The sequence below is a fragment of the Suncus etruscus genome, chromosome 12, assembly GCF_024139225.1.
Source record: "Suncus etruscus isolate mSunEtr1 chromosome 12, mSunEtr1.pri.cur, whole genome shotgun sequence".
In the NCBI taxonomy this organism is placed as follows: Eukaryota; Metazoa; Chordata; class Mammalia; order Eulipotyphla; family Soricidae; genus Suncus; species Suncus etruscus.
Window position 1 is genome coordinate 59,939,767 of NC_064859.1, and position 21,391 is coordinate 59,961,157.

Here is a 21,391-nt window from a genome sequence, read left to right on the forward strand (position 1 = left end):
TTATTTAGTAATAATTTATAGTAGATAGTATCTTTTGAGTTTTGAGAGAACTAGGTTATAGGGATTTTTTGGTTTGGTATGTTATTATTTTCTTCTTAGTCACTTTTTGCTCTTTTCACATAGGCACATTAAAAAGAGGGAAATCTTAGATATAGAGAGGAGTTACTATCTAATAGGGTTAGGAACTCCAAAATTTTTGTTATGGGGGGACTTCTACACTGAACATTTGTCATAGTGACTTGACTTAGGCTTTAGTCACTTTGACAATGGATGGTCATGCCTGAACTTTGGATTCCATCTTTGGAACCAGCACAGTTTTGTTCATCAACGCTAGGAATAAAACTTTTACCAAGAAGTCCCAAGTGCTGCAATGGCACTTAATTGCTCCATGGTGGGCTCATATGCCATCCTGATATGACTTGGAAATCAGCATCGACTTGCTTTCTAGACAGATTTCTAGACCACCTAAAGGAGAGATGATACTGGGAGATGTTTTGTGACATGCTGACTATGACATACAAAATCAAGATATCTAATTACTGAAGCCAGTCTGCAACAATTATGTTTGAGGAGAACTTTTCCTTGGACCATAAAGAAAGACGTTAGAGTTAGAAAAGTTAATTTGTGTGGAGCCTTTAGCTGGTCTTAAAACAAGATGCTTCATGGGAAAGGACACTCTGTTTTTAGGCCATTAGTTTTTCTTTATATTTTGCCCAGCTTTTGCTGTATCTATGCAAAAAAATGCCATCTTTTTTTATCTATTATATAGAGCATAAAACTTTTTCTTAGAACCTTGGGACATGAATTACTTGGTTTTACTTCATATTTCTGCATTTTTCTGTAAAGTTAAAAAGTGGAGATATTGGATTAAATGGTTTCCATTATATTCAGGATATTTCTTCTTTGCTGGTGCTTGTTATTCATTGTATGGAGCACTTTTGGATTGAAACATCTTTTGGGATTGGCCACTTAGCCTACCTGTTTTCCATCCCAGAGTGTGTTCTTTGACTTCCCAATAAAAACTCTAGATCTTAGGAAGAAGCTGTTTGCAGTTTTGATTTTCCACTACTGAACTTTCTGCTTGCTTATCTTAGTGCTAGGTTCATAAGGCTTGCAGTGGAAGTTTTTGAAACTGTTTTATCTCCTTAACCATATGTGGATTATTTTCTGTGTCAGTGTTCACTTCCAGACCTACATATCCCCAATTCTCCCCCAACACTCTGGGATTGGGCCATGAGGCTTCTGCCTCACCCTCCAATAAATCACCTGTGGTAAATATGCTTTGCCATTATGAATAAAATTGTGCCTTTTGGAATAAAATGGATGCATTGTAGTAATTGTAGTAATTGGTAAAAAAAAAACTGGCAAGATACAATAAAACGTTGGTAATATGGTAGCTACCATATCTAAGGGGGAAAAGAGGTGAGAAATATGGGTAGGAATATCTTTTTGTTGGTGTATATATTGAACTCTAGTGGGACTTTGAACTTCTGATGACATACATATAAAGCCTAAATATATACCCCTCAAATCTATAGTACCATATGTCCAGAAGAAATAATAAGAATTTTAAAAGCAAACAAAAGAGTTGTTCTCTAATTGCAGGCCATAAGCAGCAGAATTAGTTGAGGACATGTTAGTAATAGACATCCTTTGCAATCTGTACTAGTAAATTCTAGAGGGAAAACCTTTAGAAACTGGTTGCCAACGTGTATGTAGCACTGTATCATGTATCTGGTTTGGCATTACATCCTTGCAATGCAGCTGACATGTAACATACAGAACATGTCCAAAAGATTATAACATTTTCCTTGCTTTTGTCTCTCTCTTGGGTCCCTTACTTTGCCAAGTTGTGAGAATATTCGAGCAGCCCATGGAGAGTCCCTAAGCCTAAGAGAACTTAAGTGTCAGGACAAGTGGTCAAATAAGTGAGCCATCTTGGAAGCAGACTAGCCTGAGTCTGGACAGTTCAAATGAATCATCAAAAGACATCAAGCTAATCATCCAAATGATATGTTCCAGTTTTCTAGTCCAAAGAAACTGTGATATGATAAGTGCTTTTTTTTTTCAATACCTAAGTTTGAGGGAAATTTGCTTCTCAGAATTAGATGAGAAATATGTAAGCTCTCCCGGCAATTCTTATGTATGTTGTTGACCTTTAAGAAGCACTGAACTAGAACATTCATTCACACTCATCTAAATAATTCTATTTTGTGAATTGAAGAGCTAGGCTAGAAGGAGTACTATGTCCTTTATTGCATCTAAGAGTCACAATTATATTTTCTCTGTGTGAACACACACTCCAGAGACATGACTCTATCACTTCGCTGAGTTCTAGGTGGCAAATACTTGTCTCTGATTCCATCTCCTCCCCTGCTACTCACATCTGGGTTTGGTCTAAAAGGACTGTTCAAATGTTCTCCATTTTGTGATAACTTTCCCTTCTATTTCTACTGCCTTTTTGCCTAAACTGTAATTCAGATTCAAGAATGGGCATTTGACCAGCAGCAGTAACACTGAAGAAGTCCTCTGGGTTTCTAACTGCCGTGGACTACATTTACAGAAAAATAAATAATGTTCAATGTCAAAATAGTTTTTAGAGCCTCTCTGTTTTACATAAACAGATGCAGATCCAAAGAAGACATAACAGAATTAGAAACAAGAGAAAGAAGAGGCAAAGCTCTTCCCCATACAAGGGTGAGCATAAAAATGAAGAAAAAAAGATGCCACACTTCAGGCATTGTTCTAATGAGAAAACCTGAAGGTCAGGGAAACACAATGATGCTTCTCTCTGCTGAGAGACAGACTGGTCCTGCTGACCTGCCTGAGCCATAACTGGGCTCTGAGCTCTGAAATATTAAAACGGTGAATCTCACTTAGCAGCTACACCTGGGGTTCTTTTGTTCAATGACTGACATTAGAGGTGAATGTGTTGGAAATAACGAGGTACTGCGAAGTCATGTCAATAACTTTCAACTTGACCTTACAGCATAAAGGGCTATTCACAGGACAGTTTGACAACAAAAAATGATCATTGATTTTTAAAAATTCTTGTGCCAAAATAGATTGAGGTGTGGGTGACATCACTTAACCTATATTTAAGAGTACCAGCTAAATGCATTTCTGAGCAAGAACACTTAAAAGGTTCAAAACTGCAACATCATTAAAAGGGTAATAAGAGGGTGCCTGGTCTACCACTGGATAGTGTTAACCTAGGTAATATCTGACTCCCATCTTTAGGGAGGGTTTCATGCTAAAATATGGTAAGAAACAAGGGCACAAACTGAATTTAATGATGGTGGTTTTTTGTCTTCTGGCATATCTGTACTCCCCAGCAAAGAGCATAGCCTGCCAAGCAGGAACTTAATTAATGTTTTCTTTTCCATTCTTTGCTCTTTTTATTCATTCATTTATATCTGTCCTATACAACCTTGGTGAAGATGTCCTCTGCATACACTAACCAACTCAGTGGACACCACAGGCTACCAAGAACTTGATCAAGGAACTGAAGTTTTCTTCATACTAACCTAAATAATTTAAATGTAAATGGTCACAAGTGGTTAATAGTTACTCTACTGGACTGAATAGTGCTAGCATATAATAATAAAGAAATGGCCCAGTGACTCACATTTAATAATCTTTATTATCATTACTTTAATTTCTCAAATAAGCATGTTGAGTTTTACAAAAAAAACTTGCCTAAGATTAGTTAATAGGTGGCAGAGACCAACCCATACTTCAGTATTGACACTAAACTGCATCCCTCCTTCATTATATAAATGAGACTTAAAAGCAAATATATGCCTCGAAAAATTCTAAATTCTGCATGAAAAATATAAAAAGAAGCTGACTTTTCAGGACATAATTTCACTTCACTAAAACAAATGAAAAGTTATATTTATCTACATACAAGTAAGCTATATGTCAATAATGAGCATATCTGACAGCACGTACAGTGAACTAAAACTTTGCTCTAATCCAATATTATCCAGATGAATTTATATGAAGGCAACAATATGAAAAACACTATTAAATGTCAGCAACATTCAATTAAATATTCTAAGCAATTTTCTTTCCTGTTTACCCTTTGTTGATAAGGAGGTTCAATTTCATAAACCAACAGAATTGTACAATTTACACTGATGATAAAAAATGGATTTCAAGAAATAAACGGGGGGGATGGAGAGATAGCATATTGGCAGGATGTTTGCCTTGCACGCAGCTGATCCAGGACGAAGGGTGGTTCAAATCCTGGCATCCATATGATCCCCTAAGCCTGCCAGGAGGGACTTCTAAGCACAGAGCCAGAAGTAATCCCTGAGTGATGCTGGGTGTGACCCACAAACAAAACAAAAAAGCCAAAAAAAACCTGGAAAAAGTAGGGCCAGAGCGGTGGCGCAGCAGTAGGGCATTTGTCTTGCACATGGCTGACCTAGGGTGGACAGCAGTTCGATCCTGAGGCATCCTATATGGCCCCCCAGCCAGGAGGAATTTCTGAGCACATAGCCAAGAGTAACCCCTGAGAATTACTAGGTGTGGTTTAATTACCAAAAACAAAACAAGACAAAAAACAAATAAACTGGAAAAAGCATCAAAGGCATGATGAAAAAGATTGAAGTAAATAAGAGGAAAGGAAAGATATTGAATGTTTTTTTTCTTATTTGTGGGATTATGCAGTAAGAGCAACAAAAAGCCAAACAAAAAACTGGAGTTGTTCCACAGAATTGAGGTGGGGAGCCGCTCAGGAACTTGGAGGAATAATGGTATTCTGGTGATAGGTGTGGCAATGTATTATTAGATCTATTATTAACAGTGCTGTAGATCATAGTTACCTCAATAAGTATTTAAAATAAGTAAATAGGATCTGAGTGGTAGCACAGTGGTAGGGCATTTGCCTTGCACAAGGTGGAATTGTTGCTAAGACACTGTCTAAAACACAACTGTGAATAGCATTTTATTTTATTTTATTTTGGTTTTTGGGTCATACCTAGCAGAGCTCAGAGATTACTCATGGCTCTACACTCAGAAATCACTCCTGGCAGGCTCAGGGGACCATATGGGATGCTGGGATTCGAACCACAGTCCTTCTACATGCAAGGCAAATGCCCTACCTCCATGCTATCTCTGTAGCCCCATGAATAACATTTTAAATCACAATGTTTGAAATAAAAACTTAAAATATGAGTTAGTCCCATTTCATCTGGACCTACCAGAAATCATGCAACACATAACATATGCCATGTTTGAAATTCAGCTTGCTCTCATGTCAACTGTTTTCCTGAATGAGCTGCAAGTGGGTCAAAGGTGGCTGAAATGTTACTTATCTATGACCACTCTGACCCACAGATTTCATCCTCATTGGTCATACTGAGGGAAGTCAGTCTTATAAAACTGACAATTTTGAAGGACAATAGTACAGCAGGTAGGGTGCTTATATTGCACATAGCCAACCCAGTTCCAATCCCTGTCACTCCATATGGTGTCCTGTGCCTCAGAGTGATTCCTGAGAACAGATCCAGGAGTAATCCCTGAATATGGTTGGCTGTGCTCCCAAAAAAAAGAAAAAAAAAGGAAAATAGGCAGTTTATATCTTGTCCTTTGTGAACACTTTCCAAATGCCCTTGCATTTAAGAAATCCTATTACCCTGAGGTCATCAGTCAAAGTCCATATGCAGATACAAGGTGAAAGGTGTTGCCATCCATAACCAGGGACTATGGCAATGAAGTAATTTGACATCTAATAATGTATAATTTAATTTAATGTCTAATGCCATTGATACCCCACTCCTACATGATACATGTAAAATAGAGGAATTACCCATTCAGGGGTATTGTGACTTACAAAATTATAGGGGAAAATAAAATAGCTCTTGTTTTACATCTCAAACTTGGAAAGGTTTATATTTATGCAGTAGTAGAGTGTAGAACATAGATTTCTTTCTTTTTTAATTCATCTATTTTTCCCTCTAAATATACCTTTAACTTGCTCTTATTATATAACATGGCTGCATATTTTATTAAATATTAGTTTATACTTTCCTGCATGCTAGAAATCATCATTTTCAAAACATACCTACCAATGAAACCAGAAGATGGTGGATTGGGCTGAATCTTCTCCTTAGTGTTCTCCTGAATTATGTCCCAAAGCTGCCATATAAATTTAGGATGAAGAATGTAAAATGGCTGATTTGGGTTTCTCTGACGATGCTGAACATATGGAGTGAAGAGGTTATAATCTGGTTTTTTGTACCACTGAAAGAGGAGAGAAAAATTAACACAATCAATTTCATATGATCACACAATGGAAAAAAAAATCAGGGAAGAGCTTAATCTATGGAATCTGATTCTATCTCTGGCATCACTGCCAGTATCTTTTGTTGGTTTTAAGGATGTTACATTTGAAATGCATTGAATGAGTAGGTGAGAGGGAAAAGAAATCACTTTAGGAATTTGTAATAATGCTGTCTCTGCTGCAACTACTCAAATCTGTGCAAAAGCAGCCACATAAAAAGGAATAGATGTAGATGATTTCCAATAAAACTTCGCTTAGAGAAACAAAGCCAGATTTGGTCCATGACTCTGGTGTGCTGATCCCTGGAGAAAACTAGTGTATTTCAAAGAATTTAAAAAATAGTGACAGCATATTTGTCAGTGATAGCCTAGGTCTGGAAAGGGTAGATTGACTTGAGTGGAGCACAGGAAACTACATTAAAAGATGCAAGTTATTATTAATAGTTTTTGGAGGCCACAATTTGTAGTATTCAGGATTTACTCCTGGCTCTACATACAGGGATCACTCCTGGTAGCACTCAGGGGACCATATGTATTGCACTTGACATAAATTGGGTTATCCTCATGCAAGGCAAGTGTCCTACATATTGTGCTATTACCCTGGCCCCTACAAGAAACGCTTTAATTAAAATGATTATAAAAATAATTCTACTTTTGGTTGTGATAGTAGATACAAGCTATACAAACTTTGTAACACTCATTGAATAAACATATTGTACATGTAAATTACTGCACATATATTGTATGAAAAATGAGTAAATTTGAAATTTTTTAATTTTAATTTTTAATATAATTTTTATTTTAATCATAATGGCTTACATATCATTCACAGTAATATTTTAGGTATACATTAACATTGAATCAGGGGAATTCCCATCACTGAGTTGTCCTCCCTCCACCTCTGTTCCCGTCCTGCCTCCCATATCCTCCAGCCTCACCCCCCGGGCTGCTAGAATGAGTGGTCCTCTCTGTACCTAGCTTAGTGATCTTACAACTGTTTGGTCATGGTATATCTATTATGTCCCCCTCTAATTGGGAGGCGGGACTAGATAGTTCAAGTTACGTGGTTTTGTTTGAAGAATAGAAAAGTAATAAAATGGGGTAAAAATCAAATACACCGGAACTGGGCGGAGTCCTTGGCTCTCATCCTCGGTTTGAGAAACGAAGAGGAAAAAGAATTGTGAGCAGAAGTATACTATGTGCCACTTAATGGGCCTAAATATTAAGGAAGTATATGGGGTGCTCAAGAGATACCATTAACATTTAAAGCAATTAGCATCTGTACTTCTTTAAAAGAACATAAATAAATAGTAAAAATATATTAAAAAAATAAAATTCTTTGGAATACTATGCAGCTGGTAGAAAAACATAATCATGAAATTTGTTTACACAGATATGGTTATGGAGAGTATTATGCTGAGTGAAATGAGTTAGAAGGAGGAGGAATGGACATAGAATGATCACACTCATTTGTAGTATTAAATATAAAGATTTTCTGTAGGACCAGTCTATGCTTTGAAGCTTACCACAAATAGAAGGAAGTGCAAATAGGGTAGAGAAGGGAACACTATGACAATAATAGTTGGAAATCATCACTCTGGAAAAGAACTTGTTGCTGAAAGGAGATAAAGTGATATGTGTGATACCCTTCAGTAAAAATATTGCAAACCACAGTGTCTAAAAAAACTCAGAGAGAAAAATCATGCATGAAAGAAGAAATATGTCTGCCACAGAGGCAAGCAGTGGAGAGGGAAAGGGGAGGATGGCAGGAAAACTGAGGACATTGGTGGCAAGTAATATGCACTGGTGAATGGTATTGCATATTGTATGAATGAAACTCAATTATACACATCTTTGTAATTGTGTATCTCATGATAATTCAATTAAAGAATTTTTTCATAAAATATATGAAAAATATTCCTTGGTAAAATGGGTTCTGGGGCTTTAAAAGTTCTGAGGATCATTTTTGTTCAACAATGCCTACAAGCCATGAGTAAGTGGAAAGGCAGCAGGAGGAATAAAGGACTAGACCCTTTATCCTTTCTCCTCCTGATCCTCATGTGGCATTATCTAAAGAAAGAAAACAGTCCTGCCATTTGGATTTTATCCCTTCCACTGCCCAAAGCTATTGGACATTTCTGTGTCCCAGGTTCAGTCAGATGTTCCAACACAGAAGAATCAATGTTTAATAGCTAGAAGCTATTGTCTGTCCACAAGTAGCACCATAAAATGTCAAGGCTTAAAACCATAGAATATCAGAATGGGAAAAAGCAGAAAAGTTTGAAAATACTCATTTGATACTACATTACCAATACAGAGTATAAATGGAGAATTTTCTCAAAAATACATAATGGGGCAGAAGAGATGGTTCAGTTTGTAAGACTTGCAAAAGGCCAACCCTGATTTGAGCCCTGGAACTACATATTTTCCCCTGAACACTGCCAAAAATGACCCCTGAGCACAGAGTAGAAGTAAACCCTGAGCACCTATAGGTGTGGTCCCAAAACAACAACAAAACACAAACAACTAAAAATATTGATGTACATTTCTGGAAACTTGGGGCCAGAGAGATAGCACAGCAGGTAGGGTATTTGCCTTGCATGTTTCTAGCCAGGTTCAATCCCCAGCATTCCAGATGGTCCACAAGCCTGCCAGGAGTTATTTCTGAGTAGAGCCAGGAGTAACCTGTTTGCAACTGGGTGTGTTCCAAAATCAAATACATTTTGGAAACTAGGCTTCAACATGTATCTTGAAAAATATTATCCACATCATTTGTATTTGTATTCCTGATTAAGAACCAATAAACAATCATGCTAGACTAAAAATCAAGTCTCAGTCTCAAGAGGAACAGTGACATTGATAGTGGCAGAACACTCTTTGCAGAGGGGCCAATCAATAAGCAGCTGTATTCAAAAGGTGCCTTCTCTAGGCAGGCCACATATATATATTTTCCTGTGTTCATTTTAAATTTTATCCTTGCAGGTCAAGACAGAATAAGTTATAAGACACTCACTAGGACAACTGGCATGATCTTTCACAAGACTGAATTATTACCCATCTTTCCCAGTCTTCTTAAGCAAACACACTGACTTACCATTTATCAAAGGTAGCTACTTGTTTAAGAAGTCTACAGTTTACCATAATGTCACGAATATAACGTGTTTGTAATTGATGACTAGTAATTAATCTTGTTAATGTTATATTACCAAAGATTAAAAAGGTTAGAAGAGAAGTCACAGACTGTCAAACTCAAGAAAAACATGACTCCATTGAAATAGAAGCTATTGATTCATATAATTAAGACTTTCTTACTAAGCATTTCCAATAACTTATTTCAAATGTTCTTGTAACAATTTGGGATCATGTAACTATATCACAATAAAAATTTTTGTTTAATAAGCCAAACCGCTAGTATAGTATAAATAAAATATTTTTGTGTGTGTTTTTTTGGGTCACACCTGGCAGTGCTCAGGGGTTATTCCTGGCTCCAGGCTCAGAAATTGCTCCTGGCAGGCACGGGGGACCATATGGGGCATCGGGATTCGAACCAATGTCCTCCTGCATGAAAGGCAAGCACCTTACCTCCATGGTATCTCTCCGGCCCCTACTAAAATATTTCTAAACACTTATTGCATATTATCTGTTTCTTATTTTAAAAATCACCAATTTAAAAAATACTTTAACATTCGATGATCAACTCTTTCCAAGAAAGCTGCCATAATTGCATATCAAAATGGAGTTACAACATGTATTTCATAAACGAAGGTAGCTACTGAAGCATTCTACTTCTCCTGAAGCGATTTTAACTTGTTCCCATTGTTAATCACCCAAAATCGTTGTTTAAATTATAGGTAAAGGGTACAAAGAAAAACTCTTACAAGATTAAGATTTGCAGAATAAGGAGCAGGATCCCAGGCCACCAAAATGACATCTTTATATAACGAATTATCAATGAAGTGATGGTTAGGGTTGGTCAGAATCTGAAAATGCAAAACAATCATTTAAAAGCATACATTAGATTCTTTAAAATTATACTTTAAAAAGCAGTGAAATTTTATAAAATAGGTAGAGCAAGAAGAAATGTTCCAGTATTAGAACAGTAATGTTCAATAGTAATGCTCCACAAACTCGATATTTCCTCTGGGGTGGGTCAGTACTGCATTCTAAAACACAGAGAGGTTAAAAAAAAACAATCAACTAGAAAGGGTGGGCTAAAAAGACACCAATTTTTATTGTCAAAGCATTATACTCTAGAATCATTAAATTAGTTTATGAAAAATGAAACTCTCAAACTAATCCATGACCCTTTTCCCAAACGTCTTCTAGAATTGCCTTGACAGGTAATTTGGAAATAACGTAGCTGGTGTGAGTGAATCAATTATTAAACTGTGTCTATAATGCCAGGTACAAGACAAATGGGACAAGGAAAAGCCAGTAGACTTTAGCCAGCGTCATATGACTGTCTACTCTCTGTAGACTCTACTATCTGGTCCTGGGTAAATTCTTCAAACTTACCTACCAATAATATTTTTAAAACTACACTTATGGAAACAAATAATGTACAGATTTTCTTCTATTTTAAAATGAAATCTTTTAGTTTATAAGATGATTTTTCCATATACATTTAAATTCTTTCCAAGTCAAAATGTATTGTACAAGTGACACAAATTTTAATTTGATGGGCTTAATCTCCTCTCTGAAAAGCTATTATTAAATGAATGATACATTTTATAATCAATGACATTTAATAATTAAGGAAGTATAGTGATTAATATCTATTCTAAATTCCATTACTCTCTGACATCCCTTCCACACTCCTCTTCTCAGATAATCTTACAAAAGTCTTATTTTTATACTCCTGGGAAATGAACTTTTACTCTTTCCATTATTCCATGTTTTTCTTAATAGTTCAATCTCCCACAGGTTAGTGGTACACTTAACTCAAGTAGTCAGTTTCCTATTTACACACATGGCTCAGCTCAGATCTTCCGGTAGGGCCCCCCATTTACACAAGTGGCAGCCTGAGTGTTTGGAAAAAGACAAAAAGTAACCCTAGTTTTTCTAGTCAGATTAATAGACTGCTGCAGAATTCCTGGCACAGGATTCCCTCTTACATAACTGTCAGTGGTCTGAAGTCTTTGTTTTCTGAAGAAAGACCACTGCTTTGCTGTTTCCAAAATATCTTGTATTGGGAAATTCCTTAAATAATTCTACTTTAGACAATCTAGGTCTGGATTTAAGGTATCTCTTCATTTTGCCTCCCAATGTGGCACCAAGATCTCTCTTTTTATCTCCAAATGAAAGAAATTTCAGGGATTCTGCATGAATAAAGAAGTCTGACTAGGACAACTCTCTGGTATTCAAAAACTTGGGTAACTTGTTCAAAAACTTGGTTCAAAACCTTGGGTAACTTGTGACTCTCAATAAGAATGTACTGATGGTGCTTCATCCCTGAAAGAGAGGCATTTCATTTTGCTGGCAAGGCCTTTGGAATGGGTCTGCTCTCCAGCAGAAGGTAAGTCTGGTCATCTTCAGATTTATCCCCTGGTCAAGAGGTAGGACTAGAGGTAATTGTCTTACCCACTCTCTGACCTTTCCCTTTCCTCAATAAACTCATGTTCCCAGTTCTCAGAACCAACAGTTTAGTCTCTTTTATCACCATTTTCCCTGAATGGGTGAGATAGTATTTAACTGGCTGAAAATTGAAGTGGTTTTGGATTGGAGCTACTGCTCAGTAATTCTCTAAGTCTGCCAGTTTGTTTGTCCAATTTGTCACTAACTGGTGACATAGATCTCTTTCCCTTTTTCTCTTCCATATGCCATCCCTACTGCTACCTTGATGTGGTGTGTGGGTTCTGAATTGGCAAATGATGTCTTCAGACTTCTACTACATTGCTTAGAAAATCACCATTACTTTTTATCTGTCATAAATGAATCAGTCTACAGAGCTGGGAAACTCAGAACTCAAAATTCCTACACAAGTTAGTTATGTGATGGAGACTAAGCACTTGGATTTCTGCTTTGAAGATGCCTAAACTGTCTAATTCATCCCCATTGACTCATTCAACTTTAAGGTATATCCTTAAATTCCACCCAACCACTTTTCAAAGGAGAGTAAGGCAAGCAAAGCCTTCTGATCAGGAATCCTGATCATCCAATAGGCACCTTGCCAGTATTCCCATGCTTCAAATGGACCTTGCCTGCCCCAAACTAGTAAAATGATAATGACGTAGGGTTTCAGAAATTTATCAATAAGTGAAAATATACAACAGATTTTTCACCCAAAAAAGATAATATCTAAACTTCCTGCTCCTATCCATTATTAGGCTATTGTTTACCCCTGTTTAATCAAGGTAGTTCAAGCTTCCTATATCTAATAATATAAAAGTATTCTCTCTTGAAGTAGGAACATTGCCATTCTCAGAGTAAACTTGGGCATTGTCCTAAAAACATCAGAAAATATTTATCTGAGAATAAAATGATCAAAAAACAATAAACTAAAAACTTTCACAGATAACATCATTGACATGTGCATGAGACCAGGTCTTAGAGATAAACACAGATTTACAAAAACTTGAGTCTTATTCTCTTTTAGTTTGTTAAATGAAATGGATTGTGCCACAGAGCTGTAAAATTCCCTTTCTTTGCACTGCTATTTCTCAACCTTCAGTTTGGTTAAATGTAAAAAAAAGCTCTTTCTCAACCCATCCCCAGTACAGTCAAAATTGGGGTTCAATGTTTGGCTACTCTTATAACAGAAATTCTGTGTTAGTCTCTTTACCTAGAGTTGTTTGCCCTAGAGATTGTCTACTCCAGACTCTAGGTTTAGTTGTCATTCATGCCACTTCTGATGGGTCAAGTAAACAGCTAGAATAAGTCAATCAACTATAATTGTGCACATGTGTGTGATCATTTATGTCCATTATTTGTTATATATCATGTCATCTTATATATTGTGGCATCTGTTTATTCTTTTTTTTCTCTTTATTTGGATATCTTGATTACATAAATGATTGTGATAAGGTTTCAGTCCTATAAAGATCACCCCTCTTCACCAGTGCAACATTCCCGCCACCAAAGTCCCAAATCTCCCTCCATCCCACCCCACCCCCACCTGTACTCCAGACAGGCTTTCCAGTTCCCTCATTCATTCACTTGATTATGGTAGTTCTCAGTGTAGTTATTTCTATAACTGTGCTCACCACTCTTGTGGTGAGCTTCATGGAGTGAGCTGGTGTTCCAGCTCTCCTCTAATTGTCTCTGAGGATTGTTACAAAAATGACTTTTATTTTTCTTAAGACCCATAGATGAGTGAGACTATTCTGCGTCTCTCTCTCTCCCTCTGACTTATTTCACTGAGCATGATAGATTCCATGTACATCCATGTATAGGAAAATTTCATGACTTCATCTCTCCTGACGGCTGCATAATATTCCATTGTGTATATGTACCACAATTTCTTTAGCCATTCGTCTGTTGAAGGGCATCTTGGTTGTTTCCAGAGCCTGGCTATTGTGAATAGTGCTGCAATAAATATAGGTGTGAGGAAGGGGTTTTTGTATTGTATTCTTGTGCTCCTAGGGTATATCCCTAGGAGTGGAATAGCTGGGTCGAATGGGAGCTCAATTTCCAGTTTTTGAAGAAACCTCCATATCGCTTTCCATAGAGGCTGTACTAGACGGCATTCCCACCAGCAGTGGATAAGAGTTCCTTTCTCTCCACATCCCCGCCAGCACTGATTGTTCTCATTCTTTGTGATGTGCGCCAATCTCTGTGGTGTTATTCTTAGTTAAAGAAAGGAAGTCTTTGAAATTAAAAAGACACAAATTCTCAATATTCAATCAATGGTCTTAAGGAACTGCCTAGGTTAAAAAAAATGGGTATCTAAGGAATGGAGCAGTAGCACAGTGGGTAGGGTGTTTGCCTTGCATGTGGCTGACGCGGGTTTAATCCTGAGCATTCTTTATGGGCCCTTGAGTCTGAAGTGATTTTTGAGATCAAAGCCAGGACTAACCCCTGAGCACCGCTGGGGATGGCCCAAAAACAAGCAACAAAATGGGGATATAGATAAATATAAAAATCAGGCAAACTCAGTATATTGGATCTTGATGAAAGCACTGAAAAAAAAAGCTCAACCTTCTTAGCATGTATGTAAGTGATAATATGGCACTCTAAAATTAGTTGAAAATACTAATATGTTCCAGTTAATTCCGGGTATTTTAAGTATGTCACAATGGAGTAAGCTTCTTTGCCAATTTGGTCTAACAATATTTTTCATTGTGATCATTCCAAAAACCTTTAACCATTTAATAAAACTGTTCTAATACCAAACAAACAAAAATTAAAAAAATAAAAATAATTTAAAAAATCTTAAAGAAAATGTTAAGTTGCCTAATAAGCTCATGATTATCATGCTTCACACCCCAGGTACTCAAAGCCTCTAAACACTCCTCTTCTAGAGGCCAATATACTTCCCAAAGAAAGATCTTTCTTCTTCTCCATGCTTGTTACTTTGCTGCTATTTTTAACTGAGAGATGAAGAGCCATGACTGTGGACACTACAAATAAAGTGTTCACTTCACTCTTAATATTTGATTATGCTGGGGTCGTGTTACTGTTCATCCTGACTCTCAAGTTGTCATATCATCAGTTCACCAGGAAAAATCCTGTGGCCAACCTACAACTCTCATGTTCATACACTGCTACCTAAAGGCACCTAAAGAGACCCATGATAGACACCCACGTGGGCTACTGAATTAACCAGGAAATGGGCTGCTTTACTTAAGAGTTCTAATCTGCTCACTGTGTAAAAAGTGAGCCCCTTGGATACTTTTAAACAAAAAATTAAGTAACCTCCAAATGCTATCATTTGGGAGGTTCCTAATGATAAATTATCTTTTCTGTAAATTCTCTAAATTTGTCATCTGAACTAAGACCCATCATTGCCTTAGAGTTTGACCTTATTGACATCCTTATGAGTCTGGCATTGAGTCTTGAAAGACTCAAAGAAGGTAACTATGCTATTAGTTTACAACATGGAAGAGTCTTTGAGCTAAGAAGATGGAAAAATAGCAGTATGATAGGAGACAGAAGCTAACCAGACAGGAAAACTAACCTGTTTCTTATTTTCTCCAAAACCTATATAGAGGGGCCCGAGCAATAGCACAGCAGTAGGGCCAGCATTTAGCTTGCACATGGCTGGCCCAGGACAGACCTTAGTTCTATCCCCTGCGTCCATTATGTTCCACCAAGCCAGGAGCAATTTCTGGGTACATAGCCAGAAGTAACCCTGAGCCTCACCAGGTATGGCCCAAAAACCAAAAAAAAAAAAAAAAAAACTCAACACAAACAAACAAACAAAAACCAAACCTATATACAAAGACTCTGGTTAAGCAAACTAAAAAAGACTGGCTGAAGGTCATTTAGCAATTTGGGAACTGTAACATAATGCTTCTAGAAAAAGTTACCTTAGTCTAATTTGTTTATTTCTGAGTCCAGAGATGTCATTCAAGCTCAATTTAAACTTTATTCTGAAATAGTCTTCACTGTGTCAAATCTAGCCAGTGTATTTTTCTAATAGTCTTTTTGCTTTGCTCTTGCTAAAATGTTTTGCTACAGATAAATTTGTTACTATCCTGTCACTTGTGCCCTTTGGTTTACAAACCCAAGGAGCCCTTCAAATCCTCAACAATAAAATAAAAATTCATCTTAAAAAAATGAAATTGCTGTTGGGCAGGACAAGCAGGTTGTGACAAGATGCACACACGATATCGTGAATCCAACTGAGTAGTTAATGCATTCCAATTATTAATCACTCCCTGAGGTACCATCCAGTTAATGATAATTATTTCTTACCTTGCTGCAGGCTGCCTGGTTCAGGGAACTATGCATTGTGCCAATCTTTCATTCTGCAAACAACTTATCATAAATGACTCAGCACCTCCAGTTTCTATATGTTTTGAAATGTTAGGAGTTTGAGCTAATTTTGAGAGCAATTTGTTATAATTTTGAGAAATATTCTTAATAAGAAAAAAGTAATATAAATATTTTGTCTTTTTTATTCCTTTCATTTGTTTTTGTCTTTGAGACACATTCATTGGTTGTCAGCTGCTCAGTAAGTACTACTAGCTTGGTAGCCAAGGATCACTTCCTGTGGAGCTCAGGGGAATATGCAGCACCAGAGATAAAACTCAGGCTTCCTGTACACAAAGCATATGCTTCAGTCCTTTGAACTATCTCCCTGACCTAATATTTAGTGTTTAATTAAACAATCTATTTTTATTTTTAAAATTTCAAACAGATTGAAGTTTTCAAGCTTCACTACTATCCCTCACATTCATAACTTTTTTTTCTTTTCCCACTGTCTTTCTCAAAACCAAGATGTCTGAGTTTGACTGTCTTTTTCAATATATAAAAGGCAACAACATGTAGACAGAATGACTATACACATTGCAAATAGTTATTTATTTTATATACTCTGGTTTTACTTTTGACTATATTTATCCATTTTTTTCTATTCACATAATGCATTAATTCTCATTTCATTGTCTTTTCCTCATTATTTATAATTGCAAGAACCATAAAATAGGATTAGAAGAGTGATAGTAGAGTGAATAGGTTATTTGGCTTGCATGCAGTCTATGTGGGTTCAGTCCCCAGGGTCCCCATATGCTCCCACTAACCCCACCAGGAGTGCAAAGACAAGAGTAACACCTGAGCACCACCAGATGTGGTCCAAAGACAGAAAAAAATTAAACTCCCAAAAATAAGATTACTGAGAGATAGTACTAAAGTTAATGCATGAATCTTGCATGTGTGGCTGACCGTGGTTTGATCCCTAGTACAGCCTGGTATCCCAAATACCACTCTCAAGCACAGAGTTAAAAGTACCTCCAAGCCCTCCCAGATGGGATTCCAATCTCCTCTCAATACATGCACATGGCAATAAATAAAAGGAAAAAAATCATAAAATATTAATGTATAAGATATATATTTGTGAATTTTACAACCATCTCTCTTACCTGGGAATTAATGATGCGCAAGGTAGTTTTATTTCCAACATCTTTCTCATAACCACGTGTAGGAGCAGAGTTAAATCTTAAAACTGCATCATGAGAATCTAAGGGCATATAAGTAACAAATTTATTGCTGTTCCAAGCCTATAATCAACATGTTATAGAAAATAAGTTAAAGCAAATATTTCAATAATTTATCTAATAATGCATCAATCAATAAAATTCAGATACCTATACATATATTTTTCAGTATATTGTTTAATCATGATAGGATCCTGGTTAGGGGAAAATTAACAGAAATTTATAAGCCCATTCAACAATAAATGGTTCTATATTATTTACATAATCATCTACATCTATCCAAAATATTCTTAAATTCATTGAAGGTGTTCACATTCTTTAAGTGGAATTTTATGGTGCTATTCTCCTAAAGATTCTAAAACATTTCTAAGATGAAATGAATTATTCTGATAAGAATAATGTAAAATAGGACAATTGGTCTGCAACTCACATTACTTGTAGAGCATGCAGACAGAGTACAGCTACTGTTATTGTTAAACGATGCTGCTTTACCCTAATGTAAGTGATTCTCCAGACACAAAACTGGGCTGCTCACTATTATTCTGTTTAGTAAGATTACAATAAATCAAAACAACTATGAGGTACCATCTCACGCCACAGAGATTGGCACACATCAGGAAGAATGAGAACAAGCAGTGTGGGATGTGGAGAGAAAGGAACTCTTATTCACTGCTGTTGGGAATGCCATCTGGTCCAACCTTTGTGGAAAGAGATATGGAGATTCCTCCAAAAGCTGGAAGTTGAACTCCCATATGATCCAGCTATACCACTCCTAGGGATATATCCTAGGAACACAAAAATACAATACAAAAATCCCTTTCTCACACCTATATTCTTAGCAGCGTTATTTACAATAGCCAGACTCTGGGAACAGCCTAGATGTCCCTCAATAGATGAATGGCTAAAGAAACTATGGTACATATACACAATGGAATATTATGCAGACATCACAAGAGATGAAGCCATGTAATTTTCCTATACATGGATGTATATGGAATCTATTATGCTGAGTGAAATAAGTCAGAGCGAGAGAGATAAACACAAAATGGTCTCCCTCATAATGGGTTTTGAGACAAAATAGAGGAGGACTGGAGGGTCCAGGGTCCTGACATGAAGCTCACCACAGGGATCATTGAGTGCAGTAACAGAAATTATTATATATATATATATATATATATATATATATATATATATATAAAGATAAGGCCTCCCAATTCTTACCACAGTTTGTGTTCTTTACACTGGCTGTATAGAAAGAGGAGATACATTAAAGCACCCCATATATACCTCAACACAGGCCCTCTGCCTGGTCTGTATTGTGAAATGGGGAACAAAAAAAACCAGTAAGTAAGTATAAGTAAATAAGTAATAAGTAAGTAATTAGGTAGAAGAACTAGATGACCTGATACTACTCTTAGAAAACCTTTAAGATTTTATTAAAAATGGGGGGAGTAGGGAACCCCGGCGTCCATGGTGAGTGCACTGTTTTAGGGCGCTCACACGTGGACGACCCGCGGCCGCCAGCCACCCTGCGCGCGACCCCCCCCTCATAGACTGCAGAGGCCAGCCGCGCCAACGGGGAGTAGGGAACCCCGGCGTCCATGGTGAGTGCACTGTTTTAGGGCGCTCACACGTGGACTACCCGCAGCCGCCAGCCACCCTGCGCGCGACCCCCCCCCCTCATAGACTGCAGAGGCCAGTCGCACCAACGGGGAGTAGGGAACCCCGGCGTCCATGGTGAGTGCACTGTTTTAGGGCGCTCACACGTGGACGACCCGCAGCCGCCAGCCACCCTGCGCGCGACCCCCCCCCCCCCATAGACTGCAGAGGCCAGCTTGTTGGCACAGAGACCACACCACCCGTTGCCTCAACTTCCAGGCCCCAGAGTTCATCCCACCTGACCCGAGCGTAGACTGGGGAGGACATTCCCTAGTACCTAGTGGGCCGGAGTCACCTGCCCAGCTGGGACAGGTGGGACGAATAGACTAGGTGAGCTTGGGCCTGCCCCCTGGACCTTTAGGTAACCTAGAGCAACCTAGCCCCGAGCCCCAGAGTGGACCTGAGACCCCCCCTAGGGCTGAGAGCAGCTACCGGGAGGGCTTGACTGGGGGAATTTCTTCCGCGGTAACTCGGAGGAGCAGAGCTTCATTGACCCCCAGATAAGGGAGGGAACAGAGAGTCAGGCTCAACAGCGCCCGCAACCAGTGTGGCCAGAAGCGGAACTACACCTGCTGACAGGAATAAAGAGGAAGACTGACTTCCAACTAGTAGAGGAGAGGAGAAAAAGGAGAGGAGAAACAGTGCCCCCCACCACTGTGGTCAGGAAAGGGCCAGTACTAGCTGCCAACAAAAGAGGAAAACAACTAACCAGGCCACATAAAGAGTACAGGAGGATCAAAACCTCAGCGAGTTCACCCAAAAGTCCCTCTAGAACCACCCTCAGGGAGGGAACCAACTCCCACACCACAGGGGATCAAAACAGGTGAAAATTAGAAGCACAGCACTCTAAAACACACCATTAAATACAAAGAAATATGCTTAAATCAAGGAAATCACTAATATCTGGAGATATGGTGACGAACTCTTGCAAGCTTCCAAGTCCACCAAAATACACAGATACACGCGATGAAGACCTAAAAGCAGCCATGAGGAAGGAAATGCAAGAATTAATAAAAGGAATTAGAGAAACCCTAGCTATCGAGTATAAGAAATCTATGGATGAACAAATCAGCCAAATTAAAGAAGAAATGTTAAAGAACATGAGAGATTCCATACAAAAAGAAGTGAAGGAATTAACAGACAAAGTAACAAGCCTTACAAGCAGAAACACAGAATTGGAGAAACACATTGAAGAACTCGAAGGAAAACTGCAAACAAAAAATGATCAAGAAACCAACAAAGAAATAAAAGGCAAAGCACTGGAAGGAAAGGTCCAGTATCTAATGAAAAAGGACAAAAGAAACAACCTAAGAATTGTGGGTATACCAGAAGGGGAGGAAGTAGGGAAAGGGGAAGAACAAGTAGTCAGAGAGATAATAGCGGAGAACTTCCCCACCCTCTGGAAGGATACTGCAATGCCAATACAGGAAATAAAAAGAGTTCCCAATAAGATAGACCCCAATAAACAAACACCAAGACACATGGTAATCCAATTGGCAAAAAACAAAGAGAAAGAAGAACTCCTTAAAGCAATAAGGAAGAAAAGAAACCTCAAGTACCAAGGTAGGGACATAAGAATCAAACCAGATCTCCCATTTGAAATAATTCAAGCAAGAAGACAATGGAATGACATATTTAAACGACTGAATGAAAGAAATTTCCAACCTAGGGTCCAATACCCAGCAAAACTTACATTCATATGGGAGGATAGACTAAAAACATTCTCAAACAAGAACGAATTTGAACTATTTGTGCAAACAAAACCGATCCTAAACGACTTACTCAAAGACGAATTACACAATCCAAACCCCCGATTGTAACAAAAACCACCCTACACAACACAACTACACAACAATCCTCTCTCTCAATAATCTCCCTAAATGTTAACGGACTAAACTCTCCAATTAAAAGACACATAGTAGAGAACTGGATTAGGAAAAATAAACCGGACTTCTGCTGTCTGCAAGAAACACACCTACAGATGCAGGATAAGCACAGGCTTAGAATAAAAGGATGGAAAGTGATTATTCAGGCCAATGGAAAACAAAAAAGAGCAGGGACAGCAATTCTTATATCAGACCAAATTGCATTCAACCTCAAGAAAGTGATCAGAGACAAAGAGGGTCACTACTTACTGATCAGGGGAACATTAGATCAAGAAACACTAACCCTGGTCAATATCTATGCACCTAATGTAGAGCCAGCAAAATATGTGAGGCAACTACTGGCAAACCTGGAGAAACACATGAAGGGAAATGTGATAATAGCAGGGGACCTCAATACTCCACTATCACCACTGGACAGATCCACCAAACAGAAAAATAGCAAAGAAATAAGAGCTCTGA

At 37.9% G+C, this 21,391-nt stretch overlaps 1 protein-coding gene and 1 non-coding gene across 2 annotated transcripts in view; one reads left to right on the forward strand and one right to left on the reverse strand.

Moving 5' to 3' along the window:
- ST6GAL2 (ST6 beta-galactoside alpha-2,6-sialyltransferase 2) overlaps positions 1 to 21,391 on the reverse strand; it is a 64,670-nt gene that overhangs the window by 16,724 nt on the left and 26,555 nt on the right. Inside the window, exons 2-4 of the mRNA XM_049784407.1 lie at positions 17,313 to 17,410; positions 10,170 to 10,271; positions 6,078 to 6,252 (exon numbers count right to left, since the gene is read on the reverse strand). Coding sequence (XP_049640364.1) covers positions 6,078 to 6,252; positions 10,170 to 10,271; positions 17,313 to 17,410 — 375 coding nt within the window. The remainder of the gene's footprint in view (positions 1 to 6,077; positions 6,253 to 10,169; positions 10,272 to 17,312; positions 17,411 to 21,391) is intronic.
- LOC126024858 (small nucleolar RNA SNORA51) lies at positions 18,592 to 18,723 on the forward strand. The gene has a single exon (XR_007500956.1). It is a non-coding gene; the product is annotated as a small nucleolar RNA SNORA51 (small nucleolar RNA).